The following is a 16,778-nucleotide window of genomic DNA, read 5'->3' as shown; positions in this document are numbered from 1 at the left end:
TTAGTAAGTTTTAGATAACTGTGTAGGAGCTGATATTTTCACGAAGGTGTTTGATATCTCATTTACCATTGTGGTAAATAACTTTTACTTTTTCCAGTGATCCTTTGAATACCTCTTTGCCAATATCCAATACAGTACAGGAGTCCACCTACACAACCTCTGCCATCACCTCTTCCAGCCTGACCTGCTCATCCCAGAGCACTAGCCCGGTAACAACAACTTCTTCCTATGAACAGACTTCTGTGCATAGTAGAATAGCGTACCAAAGCTCCATGGCTTCATCTGAACCACCCCCTGTTGCAGTTACGGTGAGTGAACTTCAGCAATAAGACCTAGAAAAAGGTAAAATGATCTTACCTGCTTTGGGCTCGTATAACCCTGCTATGTCTATGCTTTCAACCAAGCCAAGTGGTTTCTTCAATTCCCAAGCCCACCCTGTTATTTGTGCTTTCCTTTCCTATTGTGTAGCCATTTTGGGCTATCCTGTATTTGGAATGAAAGAGCCTCTGATTTTATGGGTCTTGACATCTAAAATGGCTGTCTGACCTTTTTTCTTAGTAACACTTTAATATTTCAGTTGAATTTCCTTCCCCGAAGCTTAGCTTTTAAAAAAGGAACTCACTCTCTATATAAATATTAGTCATGGTATTTTGCCATAACTTGACAGTTTCTATCCAAAGGCATATAATTCCTTAAATTTATAAGGAATCTATCAAATAGATCTCAAATGCTTTTTGGCCCCTCCAGCATTATTCTTTTGTTGGATTTAAACACCAATAGGAATTAGTGTTGTTTTATTTTAAAAGGATAGGGTGAGATCTGATCTAGGATAGGTGATCTCTTGGGAGATACTTAAAAGCACCTACTCTTTGTACGTGGAACTTAGGTTTGTTTAAAGAGAATTTATTGAATGTTTAAGGAACTTGTGAGAGTTTGTAAGTTTATTTACTTCTGGCCTTTGTTATGTAATGGCTCAGTCACAATTGTCTTCTGCACTAGCTCGTATGTACTGGTGAGGATCAAGCGTAGACTATCCACTTCTGTACTCCAGCGTTATCCAAAAAACAACTGGTGCTTCTCAAGTCTTATCTTTCAATGGAAAAAAATTGGCGTCTGTGTAACTTGGATAGTTAAAATTGTGAGTTGCATTAGATCAAAAGCACAACCATTTCCTATATGTTAATGCAATCCTTTCTTTCATATTGGTGTGAACCTGAAGTTTGTTATATACAGTACATGGGAAGGTCTCCTGATGATGGGTGTAGTATGGGCAGTGTATGGGATTCTGTATGTTCAGGACACCTTGCACTTGAGAACTTTATTATGTGGTTTTGTTAAAGGCACTAAAAAGCTAATTTTCTGCCTTTTTTCTTTTTCAATTTAGAACAAATATAGAATTTTGCATGAAGCATGTTAAATGTGTGATTCATTTGGAAAATACAATATCCCTCTGAGATGATTTATTCATTTCTCATTTGTTTACAGAATGGGCACAGTGGTGTTAGAACACAGACAGCTCTTGACAGTAAGTTTACAAAGCTTGGATGTGTACAGGACTCTTTCTAATCTTTCATTATAACTTGGTATGTGCATGATTGTAGCAAAGACATCTGGTTTGAGGTTTTGTATAGTTCTCTGACTAATTGTTGGCTGATCAATGAGAGTTCATTTTGTACTTGCACAGGATGTACTGCTTGCTTATTGGAGAAAACTGAAATAGGGAAGCAGCTCTACCGAATCTAGACCCAGTGTGTGTAACGCTGAGCAGTCTTAAGCATTAGAAAAGCTGCTTTGCTGCTGCTTTTTTTCCTTTCTGGATTTCTCTACTGCAAATTATTTAACATACAATTCCTTATACATTCTTCCAGCTCTTGTTTGGAAAGTCGTAATCAGAATTTAGTGATAATGAAACAGTCACATTCTTCGAAAGCACCTCTTGCTGGTGAAGGGAATAAGGGTGACTAACATGCTCCCTCTGCTGGGTTGCTTGCTGTCTTACAGTAGAGTAACAATAATACATTGTTGGCTCTGTTACTATTCTCTTCATCTTGGCCATTTTTTTTTGTGTGTGGTACTTTACTTGTAGCACCCCAGTAGCTCTCTTCCCAGAGTCAAAATAATTTAAATCTAGTTTTCACTCTTCTTGACTTATATTCTGGTTTATGGAAGTTTCCAGCAGCTTGAATTAAAAGCTTTTGGAATTCCAACACTTCAGTTTTAACTCTATCTATCTTTTAAACCTCTGAGGTATGTCAGCAGCAGGACAGCTTTTTTTTTTTTTATATATTTCTGAGTACCAAGAACCTGAGTATTCAGACCTACGAACTGTTTTGTTAATGCCAAGTTCTGTTTAAGTGAGCATGAGGAAGGGTATATGCCTAAAGAGTTACTTATTAAAGATTGTAATGTATAGAACAGCTTTTCAAATAGAAAATTTATTTACTCTTACGTATAGAATTCATAATTTTGGAAATTCACTATGGGATTGGTCTTTTTTCTATGAAAAACAAACATCTGAGAATTTCTAATATTTTTAAATTATTGTTCAACGTTTTTATTAGTCCCTTTTTCTATGCTGGTTCCCTTTGACAACATTTTTGTTTTTTCCTCTATCTCAGGCCCATAAACCAGAATCAGTCTTCTACTGTGTATCTATTTCATGTGTCCAAACTATTTTGAAGTTCTGTTTTTGTAAACATATGAAAGCACTGGCTGTTTTCCTTCTGTATATGCCACTAATATCCTTAGTTGGTCATCTTTCATCTTTCCTACTGCTGCTCTTTAATGTCCAGGCTTTATCCTTCCTAAACATGTGGCTGTTCAGAAGATGCTTGGATTATAGTTCTACCGTCCTATTTGTCTTGTGGTTTTCTTTTTGTCTGGCACATCATGTTCAGGCATTGTTAAAATGAAGACCTTTATGCTGGGGTTATCTACTTTGATTTCAAGGAGTGAATCCTGACCTAATTGTATTGAGAGTTATAAGTGGTGTTTACTAATTTTTATATGAATATTTCCAGGATGTATCAGGTGATACAGATTTGTTCTTCATAGCTACATTTTTGCCACTTGAATTTCCTTTGTCAGTTACACATATGCTTATGGCCAAGGTCAAGACCTCATAATTTCTGTTTGCATAGCAGCTGATCCAGCAACCTGGCTTCTCTCATTTAGGGAGAAAACAATTAATGTGAACAGTGATGCTTAACTTCTAAGCAGACTCTTGTTTGGTGAGCATTCTGACTGTCTGACTTCACACACATTCCAAGATAGCAGTGATCCACCGGGTGGTGATCTTCAGTGTTGTATTAAAGCATGGCCCAGCGTAAGGCAGGGCTCAACTTTTTCTGAGATTTATTGGTGTGCATGTTTGTCTAATTCTGTGCATTATCCTCCCTCAGAGGGCAAGAGATAGCAGTGTATAGAAACAAATGGAGGAATTGTTTTGTGTCTTGTTTAAGTACAGTGTTCCTTTGGAAAGGTGAATTGGTGGTAAACAAATTCTATTACAAAGCTAAAAAGTAGTAATAATGTTAACCAGCCTTTGTTATCTAGATCAAATAAACTAAGGCTATATTTGTCAACTCATTGAACATGCTTAATGCTGTGCTCAATTGCAGCATTTTATTTTAATGCATTATACGTTTGAGTCAGTACTGCAAACGGATTGGTTTTATGTGCCCTTTGTACCCCAGCGATACAAATCTCAGCTGTCAGTGGTGCAGTGTAGGTTGGAGTGGAGAATTGGAGTTGTAGGTAAACTTTGCAGTGCTTTGAAGAGTGCAAACACATTCAGTTTGCAGAAAGGGATTGAAGTCAAATGCAAAGAATTTTGAAATGAGGATGGACTTAAGAGCAAAAGCTAATAATCAGATACTGGGAGGTAAAGCATAGAAGACTAGTTTACTACATGTGTAGCAGTAAATATTATAATTTTGTAAGTGAAGAGCTTAAAGAGAAATTCATAGTTCTGGTGCCATCTGACTTCCTTAATAGCCAGATTCTTAACACTGTTTCTTGTTCTTAACAACCAGATTTTTGTAAACCAAGGGTAGAATATGTAGCATTCCTGAATCCAGCTTGGGAGTCAGGTATGCTGGAATTTGTCTCTGAATGCATCTTTTCAACTCATTGCAGCTACTTCATCAGTTCCAGTGTCTAAGACAGAGCCTTCTCCCTCACTACCTTCTGCTGGTTCTATGCCTAGTGTGGTGTCCACCACTGCTTCGCTTCTGCCTTCAGCATCGCAGCACGTGGCAACGTTGCCCAGCTTGCCTCAGTCCAGTGACTTGGCCAGCAGCTCACTTTCCCAGTTAAGCAGGTACGGTAGGAGTTGGGGTGACCTGTGAAGGGAGTAATGTTCTGGGGAAAGGGCAAATATAAGGGTTGCTGGCACTGGGGCTATCAGCTGTCACGGTCCCCTTTTTTGGCAGTACCTGGAATTCTGAAAGATCCAGAAGAGGATGTTTCTGTTTGCAAAGTAATGTTGGGGCAGTGCTGCCCTCAAATTTTTATGGCATATAAACACCTCTGTTTTTCAAGGGGCTATTGCTTCAATCATACCAGCTAAATTAGCTAGTTCTATTTCCCCCATTTTGCTTTCCCTACTTTGTGCAGTATCTGGACAAACACACTGCTTTACATTTGAAGTCATTGCTTTAAGAGTTCACTTTCTCCCCGATTTTGAAGTACTGTAGTTTCATTTCACAGAATCACAGAATTTCTAGGTTGGAAGAGACCTCAAGATCATCGAGTCCAACCTCTGACCTAACACTAACAGTCCCCACTAAACCATATCCCTAAGCTCTACATCTAAACGTCTTTTAAAGACCTGCAGGGATGGTGACTCCACCACTTCCCTGGGCAGCCTGTTCCAGTGCCTCACAACCCTTTCAGTGAAGAAGTTCTTCCTAACATCTAACCTAAAACTCCCCTGGCTCAACTTTAGCCCATTCCCCCTTGTCCTGTCACCAGGCACGTGGGAGAACAGGCCAACCCCCACCTCTCTACAGCCTCCTTTGAGGTACATATAGAGAGCAATAAGGTCGCCCCTGAGCCTCCTCTTCTCCAGGCTGAACAAACCCAGCTCACTTCTTTTTTTACACTTGTTTTTTCTCAAAATTAAAAAAATATCTGTAAGGACAGTGTGTGTCTCTACTTTCTAAGACATTTCCATAAGACACATTGAAACGTCTGGTTCCTGGAAGTTCCTTCAGCACAGTTCATCTCATTTACTCTTTAATATTTCTGTCCCTGTTACTTGAGCGTTGTCCTCCAGTAGGTGACATTCTGGGGTTGTACTGACTTGTTAGCTTTCTAATGCTCACCTTTGTATGGTGTTTGTTAATACTAGAAACTAATTTGATGGGATATCACAGTTTTATTTCTGTTTTCCAGCTGGGGTACAGTCGATTCTTTCGTACTAGCATTTTCTGTTGAATATGATGGTAAATGTGGCAGCTAACCAGAATTATTCCATTCATATTAGAAAAATCCTCTTCACATTTGTTGAAAATCTGTGCATGTTGATAGAAACTTTAGTTGGAGGATTGTTAACTGTTGGACAGATACTGAGTGTCATGACAAGATGTTGCCTGAACTCCAGGCATGTCTGACTTCGTTGTGCTGGCAGCTGTTGTCTGAGTCCCTGCCATAGGTCAGATAATGAATAAATGAAGGCTTCTTACAAGGGAAGGGTGGGCAAGGAGATGGTTTAAAACTGTATGCTGGACTCAATCATTTCTTGCTGCCTGAAGTGGTGTCATCCTATTTTCTCCAGATGGGGAATAGTTTTAAAGGCTTGAAGAAAAATTAATCTGTTGAAACTGCCAAGATTTATTGTGGCCCAGCACCTTGAAGAGCTTGTGACAGAAGTCTTTGCCCTTAAATTAGGGCATATGATTTAGTCCAGAGTTTTGTTAAAAACACTGCTCTGTTTTCTTGTGGCTATTTCCATGGAGAATATTAAAATACATGTCGTTACTAGGATCTTTCTTGCTTCTGATTCACATCATGAGCTATTTGAACACCAAACCATACATGCTTTGTATGGCTTTGTTTGGCTTTGTTCAGTGTTCATTTGGTTATTTTGCTTATTCCTATTGTACTTTCATGTGTTTTTGACCTTGAATGTAAGGTAGAACTTGTAAGCGTAAAAGTTTGAGAACCAGTTCATGACTTTTCAAGGAGACATTTAAAGAGCATTGAATTACAAATAAATGTTGGTGCTGCTGTTACTGCCTCAAATTCACAGGCCTGGTCAGCTAGGGAAAGAAGTGATGCTAATGCAGAGCTGCTTCCTGAAATCAAGTTATCTGTAGATGTTTTTCATCAGTGTATTCCTTATTCTCAAATTTTACAGTATGTGTAAAACTGAACTGATTGTTCTGATTCATCTTCTGAATAAGGAAAAGGTTTTTAGGTGTTGTAGTGGTGATATGATTAAAGTACTAGATTTTCTGTAGTAGTATGTCTAATTTTCCTGCTTTCATAGATGGTATTTGTTTATTTTTATTTTTTTGAGCCTTGCCTTTTGTAGAGAGTATGGAGACTGTTGGCAGAGTTACAGAGCACGTACCTTACAGTTACAGTTAGCAGGACTAAAGAAATGCAGGTTAAAACATGAAAAGCGGTGAATCAAATGAAAGCACTGCCTCACGTAGCACCTGTCCCCTCTGAAACCCATCAGCAGTTGCTCAGGGAAAGAATAAGAAACAATCCATGAGTTATGTGGAACTCTCTGGTGTATTCTGGTTTTGGAATTTACATGACTTGGAAGCATTGTGTAATTGCTGAAACTTGTTTTTTCTAAAAATGTAGTAAACTGATAATTAGAAATGATTGGTGTTTATCATGTTTCTTGTTATTAATATTTTTTTCTAATTTCTATTAAAAAGTAAGTAGTCAGATATTTAAAGAAAAATTGCCTGTAGGGGTGTGTGTGTGCACATACAGTGTGTATGTGGTTTGTTCTAGGATAAATTGTGTTAATTCTTCGCAATTTCTTTCTAGCTCCCTTTCCAATCATCAGAGCAGCCTCTCCCCTGCCTCAGTGTTGTCTTCAAGCACATCACATGCAGTAAGTCCTGTTTGTATTTCAACAGATGTTTGGCATATAGTCAGGTGTTAATCTGATGATTAAGACCCTCTCTTAAAGTTCATTGTGTCCCAGTACACCAAGAACTCAAAGAGGTTTATCTCAGGAGAGAAGGAATGCTAGCCCTCTAGTGGTAAAAAGATAGTCGTTACTACTTGTGATTTGTACTAGATCAAGAATTTAATATTTGAGACTGGCCAGTTGTACAGCTGCAGAGAACATTTTTGTGCCAGGAAGAGGAGATGGAGTAAAGAGAATTTCTTGCAGCAAGTGTGTTAAAAATAGAATTGGCTGTCTGAAACATCTTCAAAAGGTGGAGTGTTAGCAATCTACAGTGGAGAGGTTAGCAGGCAAATTGTGGGGTGATGGAACAATATATATCATGACAAATGCTTCATGACAGATTATACTGGAGGTTACAATGTGACATTGTTGTCATGTGAGTAATTTGAGTGAGGCAAATGGTATCAAATACAGTGCTGTAGGTGAGGTTACACAAATGGAAGCCAGACACTGCTTTATTCTGTGGCAGTGTACTTCTGTACAGTCCCAGTTAGAGTGTGCCAATAGGCTTCTGCTCTTTATCCGTGTATTTTTAGTTTGTAGTGCTTCATCCTGACTGAATTCGTAACTTGAAAATTCACATTTAGGCAAATGTCCTTCTTACCTGTTGTGGGAGCTGTTTTAGCTTCTGTGTATTGATGACACTTTTGCAAGTGTGATCAGCTTGTACAGTAAAGGCACTGTATTGTGCTGGATTAAAACCAGGAACTCCTTTATGCTCATGTGTTCCTGTAATGTATCTGATCTGGGGTGGATTACCACGTTGAATTTGTTGTGGGGCATTGCAGTTGTAATATTTTAAATTCCACAAAGTGCATTCAGGAAATGACAATAGCAGAATCTTGTACTCTGGAAAACATTGTCTTCTGGGAGAATATAGTTTAGTTTATATAATAAGAACTAGCTTAAATGAGTAAACAGTCAAAGGGCAAAAAATAATGCAATGGAAGGACATTTGAGTTTTTGCAATACAATTCTGTGATGATATAGCTGCTTATTTTAAACTTTCATGTAATTTTCTTTGAATACTTAAAAATTACAAGCATGCGACTTAGTTGCTTGCTTGGTACATAAATAATGCATATACTATCAAACATTCTCTTGCATGAGCTGCTGTTACTTAAAAGATTTTTTTTCCACAGCATCTTCCACTGTGGTTTATATGCTCTGTGATCCTCATTCTTTTTGTCTCCTTTCTAGCACACTAGTGTTGAGAACACAACTTCGCTCCAGCCCTCAACAACCTTTTCAACTGCTTCAACCTCAGCCACTAGCACCACCTCTTCGGTTGTCAGCATGGCAAGCAGTATGAACACTACAAACAGCCTTGGCCTGAGCGTTACCAGTGTGTCTATACCAGCTGCTACCACACGGGCAGCTCCCTTAGTGTCTTCAGGTTCGCAATATTAACAGATCACATGGATAGACAGAGGACTTCAGTCTGCAGGGCTGTCAGTTGAGCATCTCACCAGCAATAACTACGCTAAGAAATCCACACTCCTGACTAGCATTTTCAGCATGCTTTACTCGCTGGCTTTTAAAATAAAGTTGCCTGCTTTTGTGTATTTGAAGTATTTGTTAGGGTGTGATGTGGCATTTATATAGCACATTCTATGTCCAAAGAGCTTTATAAATAGACACCAGAGCAGTTCTTGCTTCAAGTTTTGGACTAGAAGACTTGTCCAGTTTGTATTCCAGGTTATCATCTGCTCTTGGCTGTCAGTTCACATTAGCTTTCCTTTCAGTCTTCTCTGTGACTGGAATTCATTTGGCAGTATCAAAGTATACTGCAGTGTCCTCATTATCATGTGTCACGTCCCTGCTGCCACATCTGCAGAGAGGAAAAAAGCTGTCTGATATGTGGGTTATTCCACAGCAATAATCACTTCTTCCAAAGCAAACACTGACAGAGAAGGTGGGGAGGCTTCTTCCACTGAAGTGGAAGCAATGCTCTATTTCTCTGTTGCTTTTCTAATCAATGTAATCGGCTAAAAGGAAATTCTGTGGAGGGAAGTGAATGATATAAATATTAAGATCAAACTAAAATGCACGAGAATTTCTCATTTCCTATTCTCTCTCTTTGTAAATGAAGCATATGACTGGCCAAAGTGCCTTTTTACCCTTCTGCTTCCTAGCTCTGCTTCATAGAGGCACCTGAGACTGTCTCCATTTTCTTTATTTTCCCAAATGCAATAAGTAACCCACAAAAAGTATACTGGCAATATTTAGTGCTTTCTGGTCTGTTGCTGACAGCAAGGGGGAAATGTGTTGACAGGGCAGAAAATGAAACAATGATTTGCTCTCAGATCAAGACCAATGCCTGTTTTACCTTCAGGAGTGGACCAAGGAAAGAAGTTCCTCTAATTCCTGTAATCCACTCAAAGTAAATGACAAAATTGGACTGTTTTCTGCAGGGACTGTTTCCAATTTGAAGTAGTCTGCTTTCTCTTCCTTTAGATATGGTTTAACTTTTCAGGCTATTTTGAGCATTTTCATCAATTAGCACTAAATTTTTCTGTGTAGTTCTGTTCTTTAAAAGCCATGGAAGTGCAGCTGCCAGGGCTCATGAGCTATGTTGTCTCGGTGCTGAAGCCTTTTTTCTAAAGGCTTGTTAAAGTGTCTGTATTTTGGTTCTACAGGCAAAGCTCCCCCAAATCTGCCCCAAGGTGTACCGCCCTTGTTGCATAACCAGTATATTGTGGGACCTGGAGGACTTCTGCCTGCCTACCCAGTAAGCAATTTAATTGTACCTGTCCTTGTTTACTTAAACCTTGGTGCAAGTGGGCCCTCCAGACCTGCTGCTGTCTATGCCAAGGCACTTGTGTTGTCATGTATTGCACTTGGAATTCTTCTTCCAAATGCTGAAGAAATGCAGTCTATTCTGTGGGAGTTAAATGTGCACGGAAAATTTCAGAATTGGTGTAGCTGCTGTCAAAGCTGAGCATGTCTTCTGTTATGGTTTTTGGTTGTATAAGGTTTTATGCCTTTCCATTAAATTTAGACTTATTCAGGTTTGTGTTACTGGAATAGACTTGCTGTAGTATTGATTGAACTGTGCCACGTGTCCTGTCTGTCATTGTTTGAAAAGTTGCATGGAGATTTTTGATGTCTGACCAGGATCAACATCTCATTACCTAATTTTTGAATTGGAGACTGTTCTAATTGCTTTTCTTGTTACATTGAATGTGAGGGATGAGTTTTAGTTCACTTGTTTACCTACTCGTTATGTCTTTAATCGTCATACTCTCGGAAAGAGTAATTGCAGAAAAGCCTTTTGCTCCTAAATCTGAATGTCCAGTAGATATTTACTAATTCTTGAATGATACATCTGTAAAAACAGTATTGAAGACTGGACAGTCAAGCTCTCTTCAGAGAACTGCTGTCACCTGAAAACAATATTAAAGTGACAAGTCATTTTAAGCTCTACTAGCCTTACAGATCTACAGTGCTTCATGTTTAAAAAAATACAACATATAGACATACACCTTTAATGTAAGCTTGTCCCAGAGCAAACTGTGTTGAAAGCCCCAAATATGTCAGCATCAGAGAAAAGTGTTATAATGATGTTGTATTTTTATCTGTCTTCAAGCAGATTTATGGTTATGATGATCTCCAGATGCTTCAATCCAGGCTGCCAATGGTAAGTAAATAGCTTGGTTATTTCATTTTAAGCAAGTTGTCTTCAGTATTGATCCTCTGTCCAACACAAATTGCTTTGCTCAGTGGTGATTAAGAGCTTTTCCTTATGTTCTGTTACTTGAATATCCACAAACAGCATATTTAGGTGATGCAAATGGGTATGGAGAGATTGTTACATTTTGTCCACCTGCAAACTGTCTTTTCAAAGTCTTTTCAAGTCTATATGAAATCTGAGCATGAGCTTCTCCCTTAACAATGGGTGGGCTTGAACAGCGAGGTGTTGTACATAAATTGACAGCTACTGGGAGCATCTAGCAGGTTGTTGAAGCTATTAAAGCTGGAGTTCTTTGCATGCATTGTGGCAACAAATACATCAGTAGGTAAGCTGCAGGAGAGGAAGCACACGATTTTCTTACTTATCTGAATCCAGAATATAAATAACACACCAGAGAAACTTGAATCATAGGTAGTTAAATTCACAGGTAACCTCACCCTCAATGCAGAAAGGTGAGGAGTTGTTTCCTCCTACCCCAAAACTCAGGTAAACAGGTCAGAAAGGTTGGTAGTATGCAACTGAGAGAAATTGAAGGATAGATTGATGCACTGTATCCATAAAGGCGAAACTGGAGCAATGAGCAGTGATCTGGAAAGAGTATTGTTGGATGAAGGCTGTAATTAAGCAAGTCAGTACCAAGTTGTCCATGTGGAATCTGAGGGTTAGCCAAATGGAGTACAGGGATGCCCCAGACAAAACCCTGTCTGTCCACTCATCATTAAAATGAAAGGAAGAGTAGGCCACAAGTGATAATGTAGTTAAGATTTGAAAATGTTCTACAGAAACCACTTAATGATGCAGAAGAACCAGTCTGACAGATAACTGAATTGAGTTAGGAGAAAAAATATGGATGATATCTAATAATAAATACTAAACTGAGGGGGAAGTATTGCCAGAAAAAAATAAAAAGTGAGACCCAAAATAAAGTATCTGGTAATGAAAAACAGGTGGAATATTTACTGTAATGGGCAAATCAAGGCTATGGAAAAAGTACTAGTACTTAGCTTCAGAAGAAGCTTCATACCTGTCAGACAAAGTGGAAAACTGACTGTTCTGTTATTTGTAAGTTGTCCTTATATTCAGCAGAAGACCTTAAATTTAGGTCTAATATAAATAGCACACAATTATTTGGAAATAAGCAATGAATGTTTCTGAAAATCTTTTGTATGAGGATGTCTTAATTTCTAGTAAAAGTTTTTTGAAACCCAAGAAAGTTGCAGTGAGGGCAGATGAAGCCATACTGAGATAAAAGGAAAGACCTAGCTAAATGAAGACCTGGCAGCTTGATACCAGTTTGGGAGAAAGTTATGGGATGGCTGGAAAAATATAGCAGGTGTGTCACACAAATTGAGGTGAAGCTATTAACAAGTAAGAACTACTATAATGAATTAGGAAAATGACAATATTGGTATTAAAGTAAGAACATGCTTGGATCAAAAAAAAAACACAACAAAACAGCCTACTGATAGAACTATGACAGGTCTGTACTGCAAGGAGTGTTAGAAGTAGGTTCATAGTTTTACACCAGACACACTCCCCACAGAACAGAATTGCTGACATGTTTGTGATGATGTGAGTTCATTAAAGACAAAGCAGTGAAACTAGAAACGTGGGAAGGCTCTCCTCAGCAAGCATGGGTGGAAGAAGTGAGGTGAGGGAGCGAATGTTTGAGCTGTAGCCTGGGTTCAGCGCAGGAGAGCAAGAGGTGTGGGATTTGCTGGGCTGAGGTCAGGGTGCATGCCTGGGGCTGCTGTCACACAGAATGTGTGCTATCCGAGCCTGTGTCTTGGCCAGTGGCTGTTGTTTGCAGGGAGTGTGTTTGGGATCTCCTGCCTCACCCTTACTTACATGGGCGTTGTTCCAAGGTTCTTGCTGGAAAGATGGTGTAGTTGGGTTTTCCCCTGCTATTCCCGTAAAGGCAGAGGATGCTGTTAAAGGAGATGCAGTGGGGATCTGGTGCTATAGGCTCTCTTTTGTGAATAGAGAAAAATGAGTTAGAGAAATAAGGTAGCAGAGAAGAGCAGTTGCTGGAAATGATGCAGCAGCTCCTAAGTGATTTTTATGATGGTTCAGGCAGGCTGACTCTGAAGTTGAATGTTGAGTAAGAGACAGTGTCCATGTCAGCTTGGATCTTTGGGGGTAACCCCTGCCTGTGGTTGACAAGAAATGGGGTACCTATGCTGTCATGGTGGTATGAGCACATCAGTGAGGCTGCTCTTGTTTCAGGGCAGCACTGGAATTAGTTCAAAGCAGCTGACCCCAGCTGCCAGCGTGGGCTTGGTGGGGGAGAATAAGGCTCGTACTGGGGATCTGTGTGTGGGGCTGTGAAAGCACATCTGTCTGTAACCATTCCCTGCTGTGCCTGTTAAACATGTGACTTTGATTAAAAAAATATATATATATATATATATATATATATTTTAGAAGTACTATTATTTTCCCTGTTGTCTGTTTACTTCTGTTTCGAAATAAAGTCAGGCAACTAGATGAATACTCAGTCAAGTTGTAGAGTCCGAGTCAGTTCTTCACAGGGGTTGGCAGACTTGAGTGAAGGATCAGAAGTTCTGAGTGAGTGGTGCAGCAAGTACCACAGGTACATGGTGTGCAGCAGGGTGTTGTGGTTGCTGAAGATGCTGAGGTTGTAGGAGATGAGAAGAGCGAGAGTGAGCTGTGCAAGCTTATGGAGGCTGAGAGAAGCAAAAAGGTGCTGGGTGCATGGGGGTGGTAGTTGCAAGGGTGGGGGGGGAGAGAGAGAGTGAGAATCAGGTTTGGTGAGGATGTGTGTGTAAGTAGATTTAGTTCAACCATTGAGTACTAAATCCACTAAATCCCCACCATTAAGTACTGAATATGTGTGATTCTTTAAGACCTCCAAGTCTTAAAGTCGTGACTCAACGACTTTGCTGGGCAGCTTATTCCAATGATGCCCAACCCTTTCAGTCATGAAATTTCTCCTAATCTCCAGTGTAGACCTCCCCTGGTGAACCCTAAGGCCCTTCTCCCTCTTAGTGCTTTGGAGAAGAGCCCTGTTCTCTCTCTTGGCTGGTGGAGTGGTGGGTGTTTCTTGTGGTGTTTGCAGGGAGGGATGTGAAAATGGTGGGGAGAAGGTTCTGGAGATGGTTTGCCATAGATGTTTTTTTTTCTATTTCTTGTTTCCCTTTTGACTTTCTGGGGGATGTTTGTGTCATAGCTTCATTGAAATTTCTCTTTCTGCCCAAGCCTTCTTTCGGTTTCCAATCCCATAGTGTTAGGTTGTCTTCTTTGGACTATTGATGTGTTGCCTGTGGTTTCTGTTGTATGTGTTGATGTTTCTATTTGTCTTTTCCAAGTATTGCGAAGGTTGGTTCTTTGATGGAACCTAAGGGAGGTGTCCAGTGTCACCATTGCTTCGTGGTGGTAGTTTGAGAGGAGATGGCTGTGGGTGTAGGTCCTTGGTCCCTGAATATCTCTGTATGAGGAGCTCGTAGAGGCTTAAGTGTTTGAAGCTGCTGTGAGCGTGTAGGAAAGGTGTTTGCTTTGGGAAGAAGAAGGGGCATTTTGCTTCCTTCTTGTACATGGGGCTGATGTTGCCATTCGCATGCCCTCAGGCACCAAGTCGTGTGGTTGTTGCTTTCTGTTCCTTGTGAGCTGTGGCGCCTGGAGAGAAGGAATAGTGCCCATCAGCTGTGTGTATGGCAAGGGTCTTGTAGTGATGCTCGAGTCCTGTTCCCCTTGTTCTTTCTACCACTTGGGAAGAGGTGAAGGATGAGGCTTCCTGAGATTCTAGAATTGTGGGATGGTTTGTGTTGGAAAGTACCTTAAAGTTCACTCTATCCCAACCCGCTACCATGGTCAGGGGCACCTCCCTCCAGAGAAGGTGCCCAAAACCCCATCCAGCCTAGACTAGAGCAGTCACAGGGATGGGGCATCCCCAGCTTCTTTGGGCAGCCTGTGCCATTGCCTCACCACTGTTACAGTAAAGGATTTCTTTGGAACATGTAATGTAAATTTACTCTCTTTTAGTGGAAAGCCAGTATCTGGTGTTCTTTTCCTCCACCCTCATAGAGTGTGTCCCTCCTCACCTTCCTCAGAGGCCGCCCCTAGTTACGGGATGGCCACTACCAGGTCACGTAGCTGCCATGGCTGCAGGAGTGAGGCTGATGTGGGAGGTCTTTGGCAGGATCTTGCACATTTTTGTCCTATGGGATGTCAGTGGTTTTTGAAGAACGGGAGGACGGGAGCTGTTGTGCAAAACTATTGCCCTGGGAAAGGTATCAGAAGTCAAGACAATACAAACTATTTCTGTCTGCCCTCATGACCTTGAGTGAGTGACCTGCAGGTCCGAGCAGCACAGCAAGCAGCACGGACACAGACAAATGGTGTGCAGAAGGGTGCTGTAGCCCATCGCCAGTGCATCCTGAATGCCGAGTAAGGGTGGCATGGCTTTTCCTTCAGTGCTGCCAGAGCGTGGAGCAGTTGTGGAGGCTCTGGGGAAGAGGATTAGGGGCTGGCTCCAGCATGCTGGAGTAGCCTTCTGGTCGTGACCCATACCAGCTGTGGTGCCAAGAGGGACGGAGAGAAGGGAATAGATGGCCCCATGTTTGTGCCCATGTGTGAGGTTCACTGCGGTCGTTGTGTGTGGAGTTGGGCTGCCCCTTTGGGAGGTTCTGTGCTCTTGAGAAAAGAGCCACTGTTAAAGTTTCTACAAATATGAAGTTAATTTATTTTCAATAAATAATTGAATAAATAGATAAATAGAAGGAAGGGAAGTGTAAGTAAGGGGCTCCTCTTAGCGCATGGTGCGGGTGAGGCGGTGGATGCGCTGGAAGCAGGCGTGAGCCTCGAGGCGGACGTGGTCCCATGCGCAGGGGCTGTAGGTGTGGTTCTGGAGGAAGTGTTGGATGCAGCCGAAGTACTTGTTGATGCTGAGGTGAAGGTTGCGGGGCCCTCGCCTGTGGAGGCGCGTGGCGTCGGCTGGGAAGCATCGCTCGAGGTGGTGGATGTGGTGCTGGAGCTGGTTGAGGAGGTCGTGGCGTGCGGTGTGGAGCCAGTGCGCGGGGGTGCTGGGGCTGCTGAGGGTGTCGAAGAGGTGTTGGAGGAGGTGGAGGGCGGTGTGTGCGGCTTGCTGCGTGTCGTTGGTGTCCAGGAGGGTGTCCGGGAAGGAGCAAGGCGCGTGTTGCTGCGGGCAGGGCTGTGTGGGGCTGGGAGCCATGTCGCGGAGGAGCTGGAGGCTGTCCCAGATGAAGGTGCTGTCGTGGAGGCGCAGGGGGCCGCAGGAGAAGGCGTTGGCGGGAGGCGTGAGGAGGAGCAGGAGGGCCAGGAGGGCGCTGTAGATGGCTGGTGGTGGTGGGGCTGATGGCCCAGGCATGGTGGCTCTTGGGTTGTGCTGGGCAAGAGCCTGTTGGGGCTGGGTGGTGTTGGTGCTCGGGGTGCTGCTGGGTGTCGAGCTTTATGCAGTGCTGCATCTTCCTTTCCCTTCATCACTTTCAGGTCTTCGAGGTTGTGGTTTCAGTTTTGGCTGTGGTTTTCAGTTTGGCTTGGTTGTGGTTTGAGGGGAAGTGCGTTGTTGGGGTTGCCCTGAGCGCGGTGCGCGAGCTGTAGGTCCTTGGCTCGTGTTTTTGTTGACATGGTGGGTACTCTGTCCTTAGTGTTTGTGTGGGGGATGTGAAAGTGTTGGGGAGAGGGTGCTGGTGCAGCTGTGCTGCGGATGTGCTTTTCTTAGTGTTTCCCTTTTGGCCTTGAGGGAGAGTAGTTGAGCGTTGGCCAAGAGTGCTCTTCCTTCCGAGGTGCACTTTCCCTATGTCATGGCCTAGTGTGAGGTTTGGGTTTTTTCTTCTTGGTCTTCTTTTGCCCGCGTGTTCCGTTTTTCCTTTCAGCTCAGTTGTTCATTGCAGGTTTCGATGTGTTTCTGGAGTCAGGGGTGTTGTGATCTGCTTGGTGCAAGAT

General features: G+C 41.9%; 2 protein-coding genes across 3 annotated transcripts in view; one reads left to right on the top strand and one right to left on the bottom strand.

The window, feature by feature from the left end:
- UBAP2 (ubiquitin associated protein 2) overlaps positions 1 to 16,778 on the top strand; it is a 130,749-nt gene that overhangs the window by 59,859 nt on the left and 54,112 nt on the right. The window contains exons 15-21 of one of the 2 annotated variants that reach the window (XM_032205330.1): positions 98 to 308; positions 1,486 to 1,525; positions 4,138 to 4,321; positions 7,012 to 7,078; positions 8,360 to 8,555; positions 9,799 to 9,890; positions 10,752 to 10,799. In XM_032205330.1, coding sequence (XP_032061221.1) covers positions 98 to 308; positions 1,486 to 1,525; positions 4,138 to 4,321; positions 7,012 to 7,078; positions 8,360 to 8,555; positions 9,799 to 9,890; positions 10,752 to 10,799 — 838 coding nt within the window. Of the gene's footprint in view, positions 1 to 97; positions 309 to 1,485; positions 1,526 to 4,137; positions 4,322 to 7,011; positions 7,079 to 8,359; positions 8,556 to 9,798; positions 9,891 to 10,748; positions 10,800 to 16,778 lie in introns of both variants that reach the window. The other variant, XM_032205329.1, reaches the window with a different exon arrangement.
- On the bottom strand, positions 15,622 to 16,200 carry LOC116500391 (interferon-like). Its single transcript, XM_032205334.1, has one exon. It carries the CDS (start codon positions 16,198 to 16,200, stop codon positions 15,622 to 15,624), a length of 579 nt encoding a protein of 192 aa, XP_032061225.1.

The sequence above is a fragment of the Aythya fuligula genome, chromosome Z (assembly GCF_009819795.1).
Source record: "Aythya fuligula isolate bAytFul2 chromosome Z, bAytFul2.pri, whole genome shotgun sequence".
Taxonomy (NCBI): domain Eukaryota; kingdom Metazoa; phylum Chordata; class Aves; order Anseriformes; family Anatidae; genus Aythya; species Aythya fuligula.
This window is presented reverse-complemented; position numbering and strand designations above follow the sequence as displayed.